This window comes from Talpa occidentalis, unplaced genomic scaffold, assembly GCF_014898055.3.
Source record: "Talpa occidentalis isolate TD23 unplaced genomic scaffold, MPIMG_talOcc4v2.1 talOcc4.13, whole genome shotgun sequence".
Classification (NCBI taxonomy): Eukaryota; Metazoa; Chordata; class Mammalia; order Eulipotyphla; family Talpidae; genus Talpa; species Talpa occidentalis.
The window spans coordinates 97,326,736-97,345,324 of NW_023601322.1; the positions used below are offsets into that span (position 1 = coordinate 97,326,736).

General features: G+C 51.0%; 1 protein-coding gene across 1 annotated transcript in view; it reads left to right on the forward strand.

The window, feature by feature from the left end:
* The window catches only part of LOC119242943 (uncharacterized), an 86,581-nt gene that overhangs the window by 63,469 nt on the left and 4,523 nt on the right, over positions 1 to 18,589 (forward strand). Inside the window, exons 4-6 of the mRNA XM_054693976.1 lie at positions 10,434 to 10,577; positions 14,219 to 14,271; positions 18,052 to 18,275. Coding sequence (XP_054549951.1) covers positions 10,434 to 10,577; positions 14,219 to 14,271; positions 18,052 to 18,275 — 421 coding nt within the window. The remainder of the gene's footprint in view (positions 1 to 10,433; positions 10,578 to 14,218; positions 14,272 to 18,051; positions 18,276 to 18,589) is intronic.

An 18,589-nucleotide genomic window follows, 5' to 3' on the forward strand; every position in this document is an offset into this window, starting at 1 on the left:
AAATCCCTGCCCCCACCCCGCACCTCTGGCCTGTACCCCAGTTCTTGTATGTATAAATAAATACGTGGTTTTTTTAATTAAAAAAAATCCCACAATATAGCAAACAACAAAGTGATTTGTATCCCAGGCAGGAAGACTGACATTATTAATATGTAAAGAGCTATAGCAAATGAATAGGAAAAAGAATACAACCCAATAGCAAAAGGGGAAAGGATGTGAACATATAAATGACAGAGTAGGAAATATAGAGCACTCTCTCCATTCAGGTGTGATGTCCAGCCTTGCCTACTAGAGCTGTACACGCGAAACCACGCAGAGGCAATATTTGCACCTTCCAGACTAGCAAAGATGCAGATGTTTGACACCACACCATTCTCAAAGATGTGAGGAACAAACGCTCTCCTCTTTGACTAGGGGGGTATATATTGCTGCGCTCTTCATGGAAAACAATGCAACACAGTTTCCGGCAAGCCCTCCAATGTTCCTACCTCTTGCCTTAGCAATTCCCACGCTAGTGTGCTCCAGCACACTCTCACAATCACCAAATCCCACAACTCGGAGAATATCAATTGTTGATGAAAGCAGAAGAAACAACATAAACGTGCACTCGAGGACAGGTTAATAAACTAGGGATCATCCGTGTGATGGAATACCAGGCTGCACACAGCAAGACTGCAGCCCAGGACTGAGATAGAAAGGCCTCCACATTTCTTTACGTGAACCGTTAAGTAAAAGCAAAGCAAACAATGAATAACATGCAACCTTTGGGAGATGTGTGTTTATAAATGGATCTAAATTCTGGGGATCCATCTAGGAAGAGACTCGACAGGACTTTGTAGGTTTGCTCTTTTGGCCGATCTGTTTTTTAATGGACGTTAATTCCATTTTAAATAAGAAAAATAAAACAAGGTAATTTTATAAGAAGCCAATCAAATGCCCTGCGACTGCTCAGCGCATTTCTGAGAAGAAAGTGAAAACAAACACGCAGCCTGGTCCTCCAGGTCCCTCCCTGCAGGCAACCCCACCCTCTCCCTAGGAAAACAATGTGGCCTTAAACCCTCAAAGCCTCCTAGCTCAGTTGTTAAGGTAATTGTGTTTACTCTTTTCCAAACAAAGTAATTTGAATCAGAAAAGTAAATGCGCTCAGTCTTCAGGTTCTTTGATGTCATCTTCTTCCTCCCTCCCGGCGTGCTGGCCGCCCACAGCACCACCGCCAGCGTGACACACGCATTCTGTCCCCATCGCCATAGCTACACCGTTCTGCCAGGCACGAGGATGTAAAGCAGTCAAACCTGAGGAAAATGAAATTTCAGATAAAACCACAGACCCCACAAAACACAAGCCGTGGGGTTTTTCTTTCCCTTGGATACTTGCAGGAATTATGATACCTCATAGCATGTTAAAATTGCCCAGCAGTTTTTGCTGTAGCAAAGTCCCAGCGACATGGCAGTTTTCTCTCCGAAAAATAACATGTGATGAAGGCTGGTGGTATGTTTGAAACGTCAAGAGCACAAATCTATCCGGGGCCAGGCAGTTGCTGCCTCTCCAGTGACCCTTGTGGGGCATCCCATCAGCTCTGCGATTTTAGCAGTTGAGCGGCCTAAGTCTCCGAAGCTGCTGGCTGTTTGGTCCTGGAGCCAGATCTCCGCAGGCCCTGGGCGGAGCCGTCCAGCTGTAGCAGATAAGACATCTGAGTCACTCACGGAAAGCCCTCTAGTCCATGGGACACCGGTCCCCTCCACCAGCCGCTCGGGCTCCACAGTGCTCTCTGTGGGGTGGCCCTGGGTCTATTTGCCTGCAGCTCCAGGTTCTTTTGAACGTTTCCCCTTTTTTAACACTCTCCCCTCCCCTTCCCCCTTTTCCTGGTAACAACAAATTTGAATTAGGAAGGCATTTAGGAAGGAAAATTTGAAAATGAGTCAAAAGAAATCTGCTAGAATATCCATTTGCTCATTTAACACCCCGAGGTTAAGCTTCTCTAGTGGCATTTAAATCCTTGGGAGCTTTTTTCATTACTTTATGTATTTGCAATAAAAACATTCCTCTAGACTTTAGAAATTCTATGTAAAACAAGAACAAAAGAGTGTTCCTTTCTTTCAGCTTTCCACCCAAATGTTACCATTGTAAATCAAGGTACCAGAGTAAATTAACTACTGGCAATTTAAATGTCTGCTGTCCCAAATATTTATTCCTTCCCATTCCCCCAAATTTATTTCATACAAAACAATGCTCATAAAAACAATAAATATTCATGCTTTATCTACTAAAAATTTCAGATCAAAGTACCATGTGGTCCAAATCCTGAATAGCAAAGACAAACAGTGTTCAGCAGGGAGACTTCCACTTTGCAACACCACTGTAGCCCAGCTTGCTTCCCCTTTTCTGCTGGGTCCAGCCCTGAGGACAGGGGTGTGCTCCATCTTGGCCTGAGATCCTTGCAAACAGAGTTTCACTAACCCTTCAATCCCTTCCCCCCCCCCCCCAGGAGTTAGCATGAAACACATTTTGGTGTTAGCTATGCACTTGAGCCCAGGTCCTACCTTGCACCTTCTGGCCACTGGATCCCATGTGGTCCTGGGTCAGCCCAGAGCCTGTACTGGGGCACTGGGGTGTGGTGGGCATGCAAGGAGGTTGGGCCCTGCCCGCCTGCTTCCTTGCTCTCTGTGTTTGCACATTGGCTCCAGAAAGGAACCTCAGAGCAGGTTCTTTGAACATCTTTAAAGCGACTTGAGTTTATACTGACTTTCAGTCTTTCATTGGGCCCACACATTTGCTGCAGGTGCCCCTAAGAGGGACCAGGTGTCTCCAAGTTCCTGCCACTTGCCTGCATCTTCTCCAGTCCATTTCAGTCTGGACAGTTCGGTAAGAGAACCTCCCGGAAGAGATACCCCAGCTCCCAGACCCAAACGAGGCCAGGCTGTCACAAACCACCCCCACCTCTCCAGCCCTGACATGCCCAGAGATCTCTGTCCCCCGTTATTGTGCTTTGCCTTGAGCCTCCGCTCTGCCCCCACCACACACAGAGAGAGGCTCACGTAGATGTGCACATGCATACAATTAACTGCCAGGCTCAGTGCCCTGGGCAGGCCCCACCTCTCCCAGACCTGCAGAAGGCCCTGGTGATATAAGCAGCAGTAGCTGCTGGTTCCCTTCCCACTGCCCAGAGGCCCCAAGGGCTCTACAGCCATGGCTCCCCGGGGCGGAGTCCCCGCCCAGAGCCTTCATCTGGCCCACACCCTGGTCAGCGACACAGTTACTCTGCCTGAGGACATGCTCTTCTGTATGGAACTTGGCAAATGCCCTTAAATGACTACCCACAGTGCCCTCTGGGCACATTACAAGGGTGCAGACACACCGGCCACCCCTGAACACTGCTTTGTGGTCTTCTGGGTGCCCTTGGGCTTCTCGTTCAGGGAGGATGTGGAGAAAGGACTTGGAGTGAGGTAGGCCTGTAAGACTGGGAGGCCGCGGCCATCCTGCCCGACGGCTCAGACATGAGTGTGGACGGGCTTCTGAGTCATGGGGGCTGCCTGAGTGAGCAACTCTGATGCGGCCCTGCCTCTGCGCCCCTGGCTCACAGCTGCGGGGCCTGGCTCTCCATGACCACCTGGCTTCGCCCCGGAAGCCCAGTCTTCATTTTGCAAGCCAGGGTACGAGCTTTGCAGATTATTGCCAGGATTAGAAAGACACAGGCATGCAGAATGCTGGCCTGGGGAGGGCGTCTCTTGCAGGGGAGTGCTCGTTGAGACACCCTCAAGGGACCTGTGGACGCGGGTGGGCAGCGAGTAAACGTGTCACAGGGTTGGGTTCCTGGTGGCAAAGTATGGACACAGCTGTGCCCTCTGGGCTGGGGAAGCCCTTCCTAGGAGAGTCGTGAGCATGTCTTGGAACAGGCCAGTGGTGTCTAGACAGAGGGCGGCGTCAGACGCTGGGAGGGAGGAGGCAGCCAAGGGTGAATGTGCATCCTCCTGCCGGCGGAGGGGCTGCACACCCTCTTGGATGCATCAGGGCCCGCTCACCAAGCATGTTGGCCTCTTGAAAATCTTTGTCTGTGTTCATTTTCATGGTATAAATAACATGTTCATTGCTAAAGCTGAAGCAAGTCCTCGGACAGTGCCGAAGACACATGACACATGCTCCTGCCCCATTCCCTAGAGGTAACAGCTTCCTGTTTATCATTCCGGGCTCTTCCTTGAAGACTTTCAAAAACAACCAAAAGTGTCATGATGAAATCTTGTGTGAAAAAGCACTTTGAGGATAAGGTAGCCGAGGGATGACAGGAGTTGGGGGACACCCCAAGCCTTGAGAGCTGGCCCAGAGGAGCCCTGGGCAGGGAGGGGGCCCTGGTCCTCCTAGGCCCGAGGGGGACAGCTGGGCGAGCCAAGGATGACATCTTGATTTGGGCTTCAGTGAATGAGATTGGAAATAACCGAAGAAGCTTGGGTTTCTGTGGCAAAATTATAAGCAGCATCTTGGACATGATGAGTTTGATGTGACCGGGGCTCTCCAGGAAGGGATGTTCCCTCTGGCCCTGAGAAGTCTGGGTTCAAGAGTTGGCTGGACCAACTTTCAAGCGTCAGCAAGATGGCTCTGGGGAAACAGATGAGCCTGTGTTTGAGAACCAGCAGAGAGAGGGGACCCTTGTGAGCAGAGAGAGAATGAGCACATGGGGGGAGTAAGTGGGGGGCACAGGTGAGCTGTTCCTGTCGGTAAGGCAGGGCAGAACGCCCAGAAGGGCCAGCGCTGCCAGGGCGGCCCAGGAACAAGTGGTTTGGCCCAAGTGAAAACCCTTGTTGTCCTCAGTGGGCTCGGGGAGCTGCGTGAGGCGCCCGCACCTGGCTTGTGCGTGCTGGTGAGGGAGATCCGGACGGAACATGCCACACTGCCAGTAGTCACTGTGGCGCTGAGATTATGGTGCGTTGCCTTCTGTTCCCGGCAGACTTGCGGGCAAGGGAGAAAGGAGAAGGCGCGCTCTTCCGAAAGGAAACATTTAAGAACTATATGGATGAAGCAAGCGTCGCCAGGGTGCTCAGGCTTTTGGAGTGACACAGAAAGAGGCTAACTTTGGGAGATATGGTGTCAGGTATCCACCACGTAACGCTGCTTGTTGCTTGGGAAAGTGGCAACATAAGCATAGCAGGAAACTTTGGCTCCCCAGTGAGCCCACAAAACTGACTCAGGAGCCCAAAGCAAGGTGTTCCTCAAGCTTCAGCCACACAACTCCATGATGCTTATCAAATCCCTTTACTAGGCCTATTATTTAATAAATATATATTAAGCCAACTTTCTTTTTAAATTATACTGGATCCATATATACAGGTTTCCCCTACTCACCTTCTCTAACCCTAATGGCTTAAAGTGAACAAGTAAACAAGCAGTGAGCATTCAAGTGGAAACGTTGTGAGCATTCCCAAACACACCCCCCCAAATAACCTACTAAACCATACCCCAAAGATACATTAGAATCCACATTGCATTCACTCTGGTAAGGCAGGAATGAAATGATGAATCCACAGCCTTAGGAATTGGTTCTGAGAAGGACTTGGTGGTTTCTCTCTTCTCTCTCTGCTGCCACTGCCTTTGGAACAGCTCTTGCAAAACCCATGATGAAGGTGTTTTCCTTTTTGCCTTTTGTCATCAAATATTCTGTAATTTTTCTCTTGTCAAGAATAGGTCTTTCACAAAAGTGAAGTGACGTAACACAACTGCCAAGAAGCGGGGAATACCGTATTACAAGGGTCCATGGAGAGTCATTAACACAATAAATAGAAACTAACTGAAAGGCTAGCACAATGGAAAGAAACTGCTGCTGGGGATTCTAGCCAGCTGCTCACCGCAGCCCACGCTTCCAGGCTGAGGCCTGAGCTGGCGCTCTGGTTAAAGGCAGGTTAACAAGCACCAGAACTGGTAAGGACTCGCAGGTACTATCTTGGTTTGGATTCCTCCAGAAGCCAACCCTGACAAGGATCCAGTTGCAAGAAGTGGGCCTGAGCAGTGAGGGAGCCTGGTAACACCAACCTGGAGTGGGAGGTGAGCAGGAAAAGGGAGGAAGCCAGCATGTGATGTGTTGTCCAGCCAGTGGGTCACTCCAGGCAACTGAACCGTGGTCCCCCCAGGGACACCCCGGGCACCAGTGTGGAACTCTCCTTGGAATAGGATGACACGCAAGGTGTGATTGCTGGGGATTCATCCACCAACTGCTGGGTCAGTGCTTGAAGGCTGATCCTTGGAACTTGAATCCCCCACATTCCTGGTCTTCCTGGTGGGCAGTAAAGTGGCCCCAGAGGCAAGAGGTGACTTCAGCAGAGAAATCTGGCAGGAGGCCACTGGCCTGATAAAGGGAACATGTGGGGATGGCTGCAGCCAAGTCGGATACCAAACTGACCGGAAGAGAATAGCAAAGGAAGTCGCATTCTCGTTATGTGAGTCCAAGGAACTTTCACTGGGCCTGTTCCTCCTGAAGCACATCTCCCTTACCGGCAAGCAAAGGCTCCCCCACACCAGGAAGGCTTCAGCGAGCGGGAAGGCCGGGAGCAGCTCTGGAGGGGGCATCTGGCCCCATCTTTGTGGAGGGGCCTGCTGAGTCTCACCAACCACAGCCACCGGAAAACATACCTTGCAAAATATGGTTCAATTTAAATTTCCTTTCCTCCCCATTGATTAGAAATGGCCTCACCATCTCTACCTGCCCGGCAAGGTGGGGTTGGCAAGAAGGTCTAGTCTATGGAAGCAGTTCATGAGGATGGAAATCTATATGGACAGCATAGTCGGATGAGGACAGTGGGCCGTGCTGGTCAGTGGATTTTTGCCCTTATAAAAGGACCACCACGTCCCTGTAGTATAGTAACTTCCCTGATATATTTAAAATATGGCTTATTGATTGGTTGATTTAAAAACTATACTATACCCATGTAGAGCGCACCAGTCCAGCAAAGGATAGAACATATGGGTCCTGTGTGTGTCCAGACTGTGTTATGTGTGCTTCTGTAGACGCTCTGCCTGGCCAGCATTACTGGGCTCTCTGTATACCAGGAGCTGTGCTGGGCGCCTGGAGACGCAGCACTAAAGGAAACACCAAAGTCCCTTCCTTCTGGGAAAGTGCATTCTAATGGGGAAGAAAGTCAACAAATACATGAATGGGGCCTCCCTGGTGGTGCAGCGGGTTGAGCGCAGCGATGTGAAGCTGTCCACAGCCTCTGCAATGTGGGTTCGATTCCCAGAGGGCCAGGGAGATTCCCACATGGCACGGCAGACCTCTCCTGTCGCGCCCGCTACTCCCCTCAGCAGTGTTTTCAGTCCGTCTGTCTGTTCTGCTCCCTGCTCTGTCTCTGGTGAATTCTGTTGCCCTCCCGTGCCTCTGACCTGTACCCCAGCTCTTGTACAAATAAATAAATCTTTTAAAAAAAAAGAAATAGATAACTGATATAAGCATATGAGCTGTCAGTTAGTGCCACGAATGAAGCAGGAGCACAGGGGGACTGTCTGCAGCTGGGGTGACATCATGGTAAATGGGATGATCTGAGACGACCTTACTTACGAGGGACATTTGGAAAGCCCCAAAGTGGGTGAGGGAATAAACCAGGTGAAGATCTGGAGAGGGATTACGACAGACACAGGAACATCTGTGCAAAGATCATGGGCAGGACAGTGCCTGAGATTTGAGAACAGCAAGGCAACTGGCGAGTCTGGGCCAGTGAGCTGGGGAGGGCAGTGGGAGCCAGTTAGGAGAAGTCAGAGGTGAGTGTGGGTCACGGTGGGGGGTTGGGGGGGGCACTGTGCACTGGTGGTGTGGAGAGAGCTCCCAGCAGGCAGACCTGCTCTAGCAGGTGGGAGCAGGGCCTGTGCAGCTCTGCAGACAGTAGCAAGTGTGACTCGGGCAAGAACGGGGAGACAGGCAAGGCCCATGTCAGAAGCCTTGAAAGATGAAGGCAGCTTGACCCTGATGGGAGGAGCGGTTGGTTCTGGTGAGAATTTGCAGTAGGTGCCAATCAATGAGTCAAGATCCAATGAGAGGGGGTCAGGAGCATGAAGGCTGATGGTGATTCCAAGCTTGACCAGAGCAGCCAACAGTGGCCTCTATCTCCTCTTCAGAGGAAGGCAATGTGAGGAGGAGCTGAGGGATTGTGAGTTTGTTTGGGTTCAGATGTCTACTAGACATCCAGTGGGGAGACCTGTAGGCTCATCTGTGAGGCAGGGGCGAGGTCCGGGCCACAGACGTTGGCTAGGGGCTGCTGGCACCTGCAACATGTGTAAAGGAATGACGCTGGGTGACATCATCAAGAGAATGAATGAGGTCAAAGAGGAGGGGTTCTGCCCTCAGAGGTCAGGGAGAAGATGGGGGGCCAGCAAAGGAAGCTGGTGGGGGGGGGCAGGGTAGGAGGCCAGGAAAGACCCAGAAGCAAATGGCATCCTACAAGCCAGTGAGGGAAGTGACGCAAGAGAATCGGTCAGCTGTGTCGGATGCAGTTGGTGGGGCAGATGTGTGGCACTGAGGGGTGACATCAAGGTGCACAGTTTAGGTGGAAAACTAGGGCCCGATGCAAGCCCAGAGTACGAGCAAGAGGTTCTTCTTGTGCCTGTGACTTAAGCACCTCAAAGAATGTCTGCTTCCCCCCTTGACAAATGAAGCTATCACTGAATATTAGTGCTGCTTGATGTAATTGACTCACTGGTTAATTCAAGTTTAAAAAACAAACTTTTCTTCAGCAGTAGAGTGTTTGGCCTAAGATATTGGATATTTGCTTAAGATAAGATTGGCTTAATTTTCTGCTTTGCTTTTTTTTTAAAGATTCATCTTTTATGCATACAGGAACTGGGGTACAGGCCAGAGGTACAGGGGTGAGAGGATTCACCAGAGACAGAGTGGGGAACAGAAGAGGTGGATTGACAGAAATCCACTGCTGAGGGGAGCAGCGGGCGACACAGGAGAGGTCCTGCTCCATGGCTGGGGATTGAACTCATGCTGCGGTGGCTACTGATAACTTCGTAGTGCTGAGACTTACCCCCTTGTGTCACCAGGGAGGCCCTGCTTTGCCTTTTGCTTGAGCTGAAGACCGGGCTGTCTGCTCGCGCAGAAAGTGAATAGAAGCTAGACAGTGAGCTGTCTATTCGGCAGAGCCCACTGGCTCACCCTCTGCAGACAGTGGGCACAGCGCACCGTCAGGAAAGGCCTTCTGGCTCGTTCCCTGCTGCCGAGGCACAGGGACCGAAAGAGAGGGTTAGGAGCCTGGGGGAAGAAAGGAGGCACAAGCTGCCCTCTGGACGCTCGCCAAGCCAGCCTGCACATGCTGGGCGCCCGTTCCCAGGGAGCACCCACACAGTGGCAGGTCCTCAGCGGGGAGGCCCAGGCTAGGGAGAAGGGGGGCATCGTCCCTCTTTCCTTTTCCATTAAACCTTGCGTCGGGCGGGTCTGAATACAGTCCTGCAGCTGGTGGGTCAGCTGTGACGTCTGCAGTGTCATGTTTAGGTCACTGCGAAGTCCCCTTTATCAAAGACAAGCAGGAAGGATGAGGAAAGAGGGTGTCGCGCCCCCATGATTTACTAGACGTGAGGGCAGGCTGAGTCAAAGGAGCATAGCTCTAGGCTATGAAAAGAATTACTGTTATTTTCCTTCTTTCTCTTTTTTCCTTCCACTTCTCCCCCGTGGGGCCCCCCCTTCAATAAAAAAGGACCAGAGAGACAGCACAGCGAACTCGAGCTGATTCCATGAAGTGTCTCCACCACACGCCGGGAAGGCTAGCAACAGTCCCATGTTCCTGCAGAGCACGTCACTTAGCAGGAGCGTTACGTCAGCGGAGCCGGGGACACGCGCAGCCTGGCGGGCAGTGTGCCTTTGCTTCCCGGCCTTTTTTTCTCTTTCCGTCATCAGAAAATGAATAGCTGCAACAGCACCGGTTTTCATTTAGAGATTGTTTGGGGTGTTGTTATTGTTGGAATAATGAAGATAATTAATTACAGAGTATTATTGACTCTTGCGTGAAAAACACAAACACCCACACAAGCAAAGGGGAGAAGCAAAAGAAAATATTTAGTTATTAAGTAAACTTCCTCTCCTGCTTTTTGTCCACAGATTAGGACTGAGCTCGGGTCATTGCCCTCTGTCCAGCCAGCCTGCTTTTAGCAGTGAACCCCTTTTACCAGCTCACCCTCAGCTCATTTACCGTGCTGCCGATGCACGCCCCTATGGGAAGGCGCCGTGGCCCTGGGGTTGCTCGGGCACAATTTGACACTTTGGGCACCCAAGCTCCCTTCCTGGGGGTTCTTGATTCCCTTCCTTTTCAGAGGTGAACTGAAATTCTCCAGGCTCACCCGAGGAATCATTTTTCAGAGGGTTTTCAGAGCGCACACCCTACAGTGTCCTCGCTGCAAGGGGCAGTGAGGAGCTGACTTCCCTCGGTGCTGTCCTCACCTGCTGCTTTTTCTTACCCTCACAGCTCGTGGCGTCTTTCTGACATGCCAGGAGAGCCCCCGAACGCTCCGACTCTCAGCTGTGAAATTGTCTGACTGTCGTCTTCTGCACAACTCTGACGCCTTTGCTCATCCTGCTGTTCTGCCAGGGGCCTTTGACCCCATATCAGGTGGTGAAATGTCCCCTTCCTGGAAGCCCAGGTTTAACTGCATGAAGGAGTGAGGGCGTGGGGGGAGCACAAGGACTTCAGACTTAAATGTCTGTATTTTTTAACAATTCCCATAAGAGAAATCCAGGAAATGCTCTTCTTTCTTTTCTTTCTAAACAATGAGCACCGTATTGTGCTACATCCCCCAGCCCCTCCTGCTGGATGTAGGGGACTAGATCTGTCAGAGGCGGGAGGCCTGCTAGCCCAGGAGGCATGCACGTACACTCAAATCCACTGTCTCACTCTCCTGGGTTTCCACCCACCCAGGAGCTGCTGTTCCCAGCCCCTGGGTGGCAACTGCCTCCGGAAGTCACTGCGTCACTTCCTTCCCAACTGACTCCCACAGGCTCCTCCCCTGGAAATCCATGTCTGAAGCCCCCAGGCCACTCCTGAATTGTGTCTGGATGGCTGGGGGGTGGAGGGCAGGGAACAGATGCATTTCACCTGTCACACTGAAAAACTACTGACAGTATACGCATTTCATTGCTTTACCTGGTCATGTTTCCATGCAGCAATTTGCCCTTCCCCTAAGGTACATTATTAGCACATTTTCAGGAATTGAATGTTATAGTCTGCCAAGGTTTTCAGATGAAGACATCTCATCTTGCTGGTAAAGAGTTTAAAGATCATGTTCAAAGTGTCCAGTAAGAAAAGAACAAACTAGCAACAGAGGACATTTTACCAAAATAGAGCCTTAAAGTCGCTTCAAATTAAGTTCATGCCATATGGAAATTTCTAGGCGGGGGCATGGGGGGGTGGATTGAAATGTTCTTTATCTCAGGTGGATGGTTTTACAGCTGTAATATATTTATCAAAACTCAATGAATTGTAAACCTAAGTTCTGTGCATTTCACGGTGTTTAAGTTTTACTTTACAATTTTTAAAAACCCATGCTTCTGCGGCTGTAAACAGAGTCCTTGTGATTAACTTCCGCCGTGGTGCCCAGCTAGGCTGCCTCTTCCTCTTCTTTCCTTTGATGACTTATCAATTTCTTTCCTTTTTATTGTTTGCTGGTTGTTATTACTGTGCAAATTCCCTATAATCACTTCTCTTATTTTTTTAAGATTTATTTATGCATACAAGAACTGGGGTACAGGCCAGAGGCATGGGGGGAAGTGTGAGAGGATTCACCAGAGATAGAGTGGGGAACAGAACAGGCAGATGGACTGAAATCCACTGCTAAGGGCAACAGCAGGCGAGACAGGAGAGGTCTGCTGCACCATGTGGGTATCTCCCTGGCCGGGGATCAAACTCGTGCTGCAGTGGCTGCGGACAGCTTCATAGGTTGCGTCTTAACCCCTTGAGCCACCAGGGAGGCCCACTTCTCTTATTTTTTAAATGTACTTTTTACCATATCACATTTAAAATCTATTTCTCTTACTTTATGACTGTTGATTCACTGCATACAAGGTCTTAGACATGGCACAAAGAAGAAAATAAAAATCACTTATGCCTCCACTATTTCAGAGAAAACTAGGACTTCAGTATCTGTCGTTCTGGAACTTTTCAAGGCAGTGGCTGAGTGACCCTTTGGCAGGCATTGTCCCGGGCACCAGGTACACAGCCATGATCACGCCCTGGTCCTGCGAGCTTACATGGCGACAAGTACATTCAGAGGGATTTTAGAATTGGATTTTAGATAAGGCAGGATTGCACTGGTTCTCCTATAGTCTGCTTCTCCCTGTGAACAATATGCCAGTAACATCCTTCTCATGTGACTGAAAACAATTGTATGAGGGTCAGAGCTCCAGGGCTCTGCTGTACTTTTGCAAACACACATCCACTGATGAACGAGGACATGGTCTGGGGTGTTAGCGAGTGGTCATCAGGGGACAGAGACACAGACCTAGCTGGTCTGGCCTGCCCCCCACCTCGGCTGTAAATGGACACCATGGACATGTGTGCCATGGGTCAAAAGGTCAATGAAGCAATGTGTGTCTGACACTAGAACATATTTAATTCCCCCCACCTCCCCAGTCAAACAGCTAGACCTGTCAAAGTTATGAGCTATATATTTCTATGAACATCTCATTGAGAGTCTTTTGAATATATTTTTGCTTGCAAAATCATCTCAGGAATCATTGTTACCATACCTAGCTGTTTCCTTTTAAATACCCTTCACTTAGGGGTGACATACGTGACAGCTTGATACCTGACTGCTTTTGATGGAAGCATCCATAGGTCATTTTCAAAGTCACAATAAAGGCTGACATGTTCACATCCTTATGTCCAAGTTTCTCTGCCGTAAAGGTACATCAAGGCCTTGCGGGTGCATCCCTCACCAGAACCTGGCAAGGTCCTGCGCACGTTTCTTCTAGGAAACTACCCTGCCTTCTTTACTGCCTCTGGATTTAAATCTCTGAAATGGGAGGAACAATTTCTGCCACTAACAAGCATGTGCCTAATCCTCAGGCTGATGCCTTATTTAGGCATTTTCGTTGAAATCTTGGGTTAGGGAACAGAGGGATGTCTGGCCCATGTGTGGCCAAGGAATCAGAGAGGAAATAGAGCTACAGATGAATTCTGGGTGGGTGTCAGAGCTCCCCATTTACAGATTTTCTGAGAAATCAGTGATCCTAGATGACTAGAACTTAGAGAACTTTGAACTTAGTAGTTTTACAGGGGAGAAAAAAGTTACTCTAGGAAATACCTTTTTTTAAAGGTTTTTTTTTTTTTTAAGACTTTATTTTATTTATACAAGAGCTGGGATTCAAGCCAGATGTGTGGGAGGGTGAGAAGATTCACCAGAGACAGAGTGGGGAATAGAAGAGGCAGACTGACCGAAATACACTGCTGAGGGGAGCAGTGGGCGAGGCAGGAGAGGTCTGTTGTACCATGTGGGATTCTTGCCAGCTGGCTGGGATCAAACTGGCCCTGCAGAGGCTGCGGACAGCTTCACAGTGCGGCGCTCAACCGCCTGTGCCACCAGGGAGGCCCATAGAAAATACTTTATAGGAAATCTTTGACTTAGCTATTTCCTCAAGTCCAGTGGTAAGTCTATTAGGAGACCGTAGAAATGAACTCAGACGCAGTTCAGCATTGAAACCACACCATTTACTGAGGCCCTGTTCTATGCAAAGGACTATTACAATGCCCTTAAAAAGAATGATTACTATAATCTCCAGCTAGTTCACAAAGACATTATTTCACCCTCTAAGGAAACTGCAAGTCTCAATTTGCTGTAAAAAACTGTACTTAACAACATTGTTAATAATGTTGTTTTGTACGTTTTTGATCACCCACTGTTTTGAGCGAATTGTGTGACGTGCTCTGAGGGGCTGCAAAGAAAAATCAGACAAAAACGTGTCACTGAAGAGTTGACGCTCCACTGATGCTTGAGGAGTTTTAACCGCGTATACTTGGGGCCCTGGATACGTGGCTGGGCTGAACCAAGAGCACTGTAGGGAAGTGACACTACACTAAACGTCAAACCCTTGGCAAGAAGAAAGGATGCAGAATCTTTCATGGGTAAGTGTTTGTAATGATAGCCCACTGACATGGTGATAGTGTAGATATTTAGGCTAAAGAAAGTATATGAAAGTTAATTTAACTGGTTCCTAGCTGTGTCATTAAAGTGATTTGCATTCTGTTTTTATTGGCAGTGCTGATCTACACAATGACACAACCTGTGGACGGAGGGACTCCTACGGGCCAGGTAACTGTAATCATTTACATGTCATCTTCCATGAGGGGGAGGCGCTGCTGATGGGGACACTGAGGTTCAAAGGTTCATTGGTTCATTATTCAACACAGTATCTGGTGTCTTCTTTGCGCACCGAGGACTGTGATAGGCAGTGGGCAAAGAACAAAGTCAAGTCTCAACTGTCGTGGAACTCACCTTGCTGTGGGAGAGAAAGGTAGTGAACAACAAGAATAAAAAGCAGAGCAAGCAGTGACTGTAGAGAAAGGTGGAGCCTGAGGGCCGGACAGACAGGGCTCAGCGTTGGGGTGAGGGATGGGCTGCTTTTCAGATAACAAGGTAATAATGAGAAATAATTGTGATCTGTGAATATCTATCTGGCAGGAGCTTGTGGGCAGAGGCCACAGCAAATAAAGGTGTGTGTATGTGTGGTGGTTGTTGGTATTGTGTGTGTGTGGATGTGTGCATACCTTACACACTGCAGGACCAGCCGGGAAGCTGGAGGTGCTGGGGGCAGCTGGAGGTGCTGGGGGCAGGGCAGGAGCTAAAGAGGAGGCTGGAGAGCAGTGAGTGTGAGCCTTGGAAGGAGATGGCTAGGAGACCGTCAAGGCCAAGGCAGACTGCTGTGACGCAGGGACAGTGGCAGGCACCACGCGCTGAGCTCAGCAAGCGTGGAATCCGGAGGCCGTTCTCAGGAGGCTGCTGCCATGGGGTGGGAGAGGGCCTGTGAGCTCGATCTGACTCAGCCTCCAGAAATTTGCTGTTCCTGCAATACAAAGTAAAATAATCTAGAAATCATCCAGAGAATGTGAATGACAGAGGGCAAATATCTGGGTAAGTCAAGCGTCCAGATGCACTCGGGAGTCTGTGGAGTTATCCGAACAGGCAGGAATCGTCATCTATGCCCACATGTTGGTAGTTTTTCTCTGTCCCTCACCCTCTGCCAATTTAACCTGAGGGAAGCGGACTTGAGATCTGTAATTGCGGAATGGGATGGCAGGACCTGTAAATCAAATTCGGGTCAGGCAAACTGCTTTATTTTTGCCAAAGAGAAATGTTTTGTCGAGCCAGATCACAATCTTGTAGCCTAAACGATTTGCGTTGGCTCTCTCCACCTTCTGAATTAGCCCCATAATTGCTAATTCTGAGTTTAATCACAGCTGCTTAAGGAGTTAGAAGAAGAACAAGAAGCTGCATTTTGGACTGATGTATATATTAGTGTGGCTACAACCACTCAGCGAATCTGTCTTCATGGACAGAAGCACTTTACAAAGGAAAACACCCTCAAGATCAAATGTTACCTAGGCCAAGTTCCTCCTCAGAGAGATAAACGAAGATTTAAAGTAGTCACCAGGTTTCAAATGAAAATGAACACACTATTCCATTCCCAGGACTCCCCAGTCATGCCCTGACACTAAGGTGGGTCTTTCTTGACCGTCAGTTTGGCTTCCTCGCTTGATGGAACCCACTAGAAGACTGTTCAAGTCTGTGTCTGGGTCGCTATGTTTCCTGGACATGGGATGTAGTCCCTGTTCATTGGGCACTTTCCTGGAGGACTCAGCCGTCCAGATTACACACATCAAAGGCTGGCTGCAACCACTGCAGCTGAACCTCACACAAGCCCTGTGTAGTGGCTGGATAAACAATGCGGCTAATGACCTTGTTCTGCGTTAATCTCCATATGGCTCTGCTGGTTCTGCTCTTGCCTCTAGGCGAGAAGGTTGTGGCTCTGGCTTCTGGCCTCGAACCAGGGATTAGGCGCTGGCCCAAAGCTGACAGTGCCCAGGGCCCTGCTCCGAAAGCCCAGGAAGCCGAAGGAGACTACCATGGCCTCCATCTCACGAGGTGCAATTACGACTCAAGAAACACCTCCACTGCTGGCTCCACCCAGGAAACAGATTTATAGAAATAAGAGAATCCTTTAGCCATGCCTTCCCCTTCAGAGACTATGTTTTTCAATACAGGATCCCGGATTTTTCTGGACTATTTTCAGGGTCTCATCATTGCTCTCTATCTCCTTGAAAAACAAAGACAATAAGACAGAATCCTCAGTGCCTCTGTCCATGTTCCTCTCTGGGCCAAGAATAAATTCCAGAATGGCTGCATCTGTAAAGGGAAAGGGGAGACAGGAAGACGGAACTGGACCAGTGAACTCCAAACCCATCTACTTCCAATATGAGACATTTGGGGGAAATGTTAAAAACAGAAGATGCATCCTAAGCCCCCACCTCCCAGCCCCCAGATTGCATCAGAGTCCCTTGGACACCATTTGCAAAGTCCCAGTGTTGCAGCCACAGGAGATGGCACAGCTCTGGAGGATTCTGCCCCTGGGCAGCCTGGGCCATGGCGAAAGCAAAGGGGAACATTGGCACCCCCACGAGGGCTAGGGAGGCTCAGGCTGGAAGCACAGACAGCGAAACGCCCTGGTGCGCCACGGTCCCCCAGCACTCCCCACCCAGCCCAGCCGCAAGCTTTATTGCCCGGTAAACGTGAGAAGCCTCACTCTGAGATAGGTAAACGTGGTCTATTCTGAAATATACAAGTGGGTGGAATTTGCAGTCCCCCAGACCACCTCTTCTATACCTTTCCTGGTTTTGTTGCTGCTCTTGTTGAGAGTTCTTCACCCACACGCCCACCCACCCTTCACAGGCCGGTCTGACTAAGGCTGTTCTTGGGGCTCGCAGGAGCTGTCAGATACCCACTCCCCCAGATACTGCTGTTTCCCTTGTCACTTTGCTTTGTCCCTGCAGCACTTCACTAGGAGCCCATCATAAGTGTGAGGCCCATCCCCTGACTCCGTGGAATGTGCCTCCTCCCTTGGGGCTTGCCCCTGCTCAGGTGACTGAGTCAGGCAGTCGCAGTTGCGCCGATGTGGACAGGGGTGTGGGACCACCCCGCAGGCTCCCTGGTTAAGCTTCCCAGCACTTTGCAGGTTTTCAGCTTAGTGGATGACAGGACTTGTGAAGAATCGTCTGTTTCTTGGACTAATGAGATCTGACGTTAGCAGACAGGCTCACCTTCGGAACTCTCACTGCAGTCTTCCCAAAGAGGCTGCCACCCCCCGTTTTGCAGAGAGGAAACAGTGCGGGTGAGGTGAAATGGACTGCCTGAGGTTCCCACAGAAGTGGGGGAGTCTCGCTTTAGCGCCCCGAGATTTCTGCCTCTGAAGCACACTGTTACCCGTCTGTGGGTGGAGAACACGGACCAAGGAATGTACTCAAGCAGGGGCCTCAGGCTTTAAACTCCAAAGACGAGCTTCTTGACTGGCGGGTGTGGGGAAGGACTCTGAAGTCTCTCAGCAGGAGGACTGCAAGTCACGGAGGTCAGCCAGTGACTGGATCTCGCGGACTTTCTCCGAAACCCCCGGGGCTGGTTTCGGGACCCGCTTCCGCGGGGAGGCCCGGGCCGCGGCGCCGCGCGGGGGAAAGGGCCCGCCGGACGCCGTGCGCGCTCGCGCCGTGTCGGCCTCGTCCTCCCCTCCGTGGCCGCGGAGCGAAGTGTGAAGCCTCGTGAAGTGGGACAATATTTATGGCTGGAGAAATGCAGCTTCACATAACGGTAACTACGAACAAGATATTTTCCCTCATAAAATTACTGCAAAACAAAATCTGGAGCGGCTAAGTGCTTCCCCATGTCGGGTGGACTCCACGTGCGCAGGGAGGGCCGCGGGAAGAGCGCGAGCCGAGCCGGGGAGCGGGGAGCGGAGCCCCAGCAGCCGGCCTGGCTGAGGGTTGGTTTTGCTTTAGAAACTGGAATGTGTCCAGGCTTGATTTTTATTTTCAATTCGCATTTCAGATCCAGCTCCCCACACGCTTTGATCTCTCTCCCCGTCTCCTTACCCGGAAGAGAACCCTTGGCCTTCTCAGCTGGGAGCCGGGCGCACACGTGGAAAGGCTGGCTCGGATCCATATTCTTGCCAAATTTAGTCACACAAAGGGGCCTGCGAGGGAGAAAAGAAAGGATGAAAGCGGCAGCCGCCGGGACTTCAAAGGCCGCGCCGCCGCCCGGGCCCTGCGCAGGCGCCGCCCTCCGCCGAGGGAAGGCGCGGCTCGCGCGCGGCCCGGGCCCGGGGCGCTGGGGCGCTGGGGCGCGGCGGGAGGGGCGGCCGGCCCGTGCCCGCGCCAAGTCCGGGCGCCTGAGAAAAGTTTCCGGCGCGGGGCAGAGCGCCCCGCGTCCAGCCCGCCCGGCGGCCGGCCCGCCCCACGCCGCCGCCGCTCCCACGGCCCGTCCGCGCCGTCGCGGGCGCCCCTGGCCGGGCCCGCGGGGGCTCTCTCGGGCGGGGAGCCGCTCCCCTCGGCCCTCCGCGCGCCCGCGGCCGCCGGCTCCACCGCTG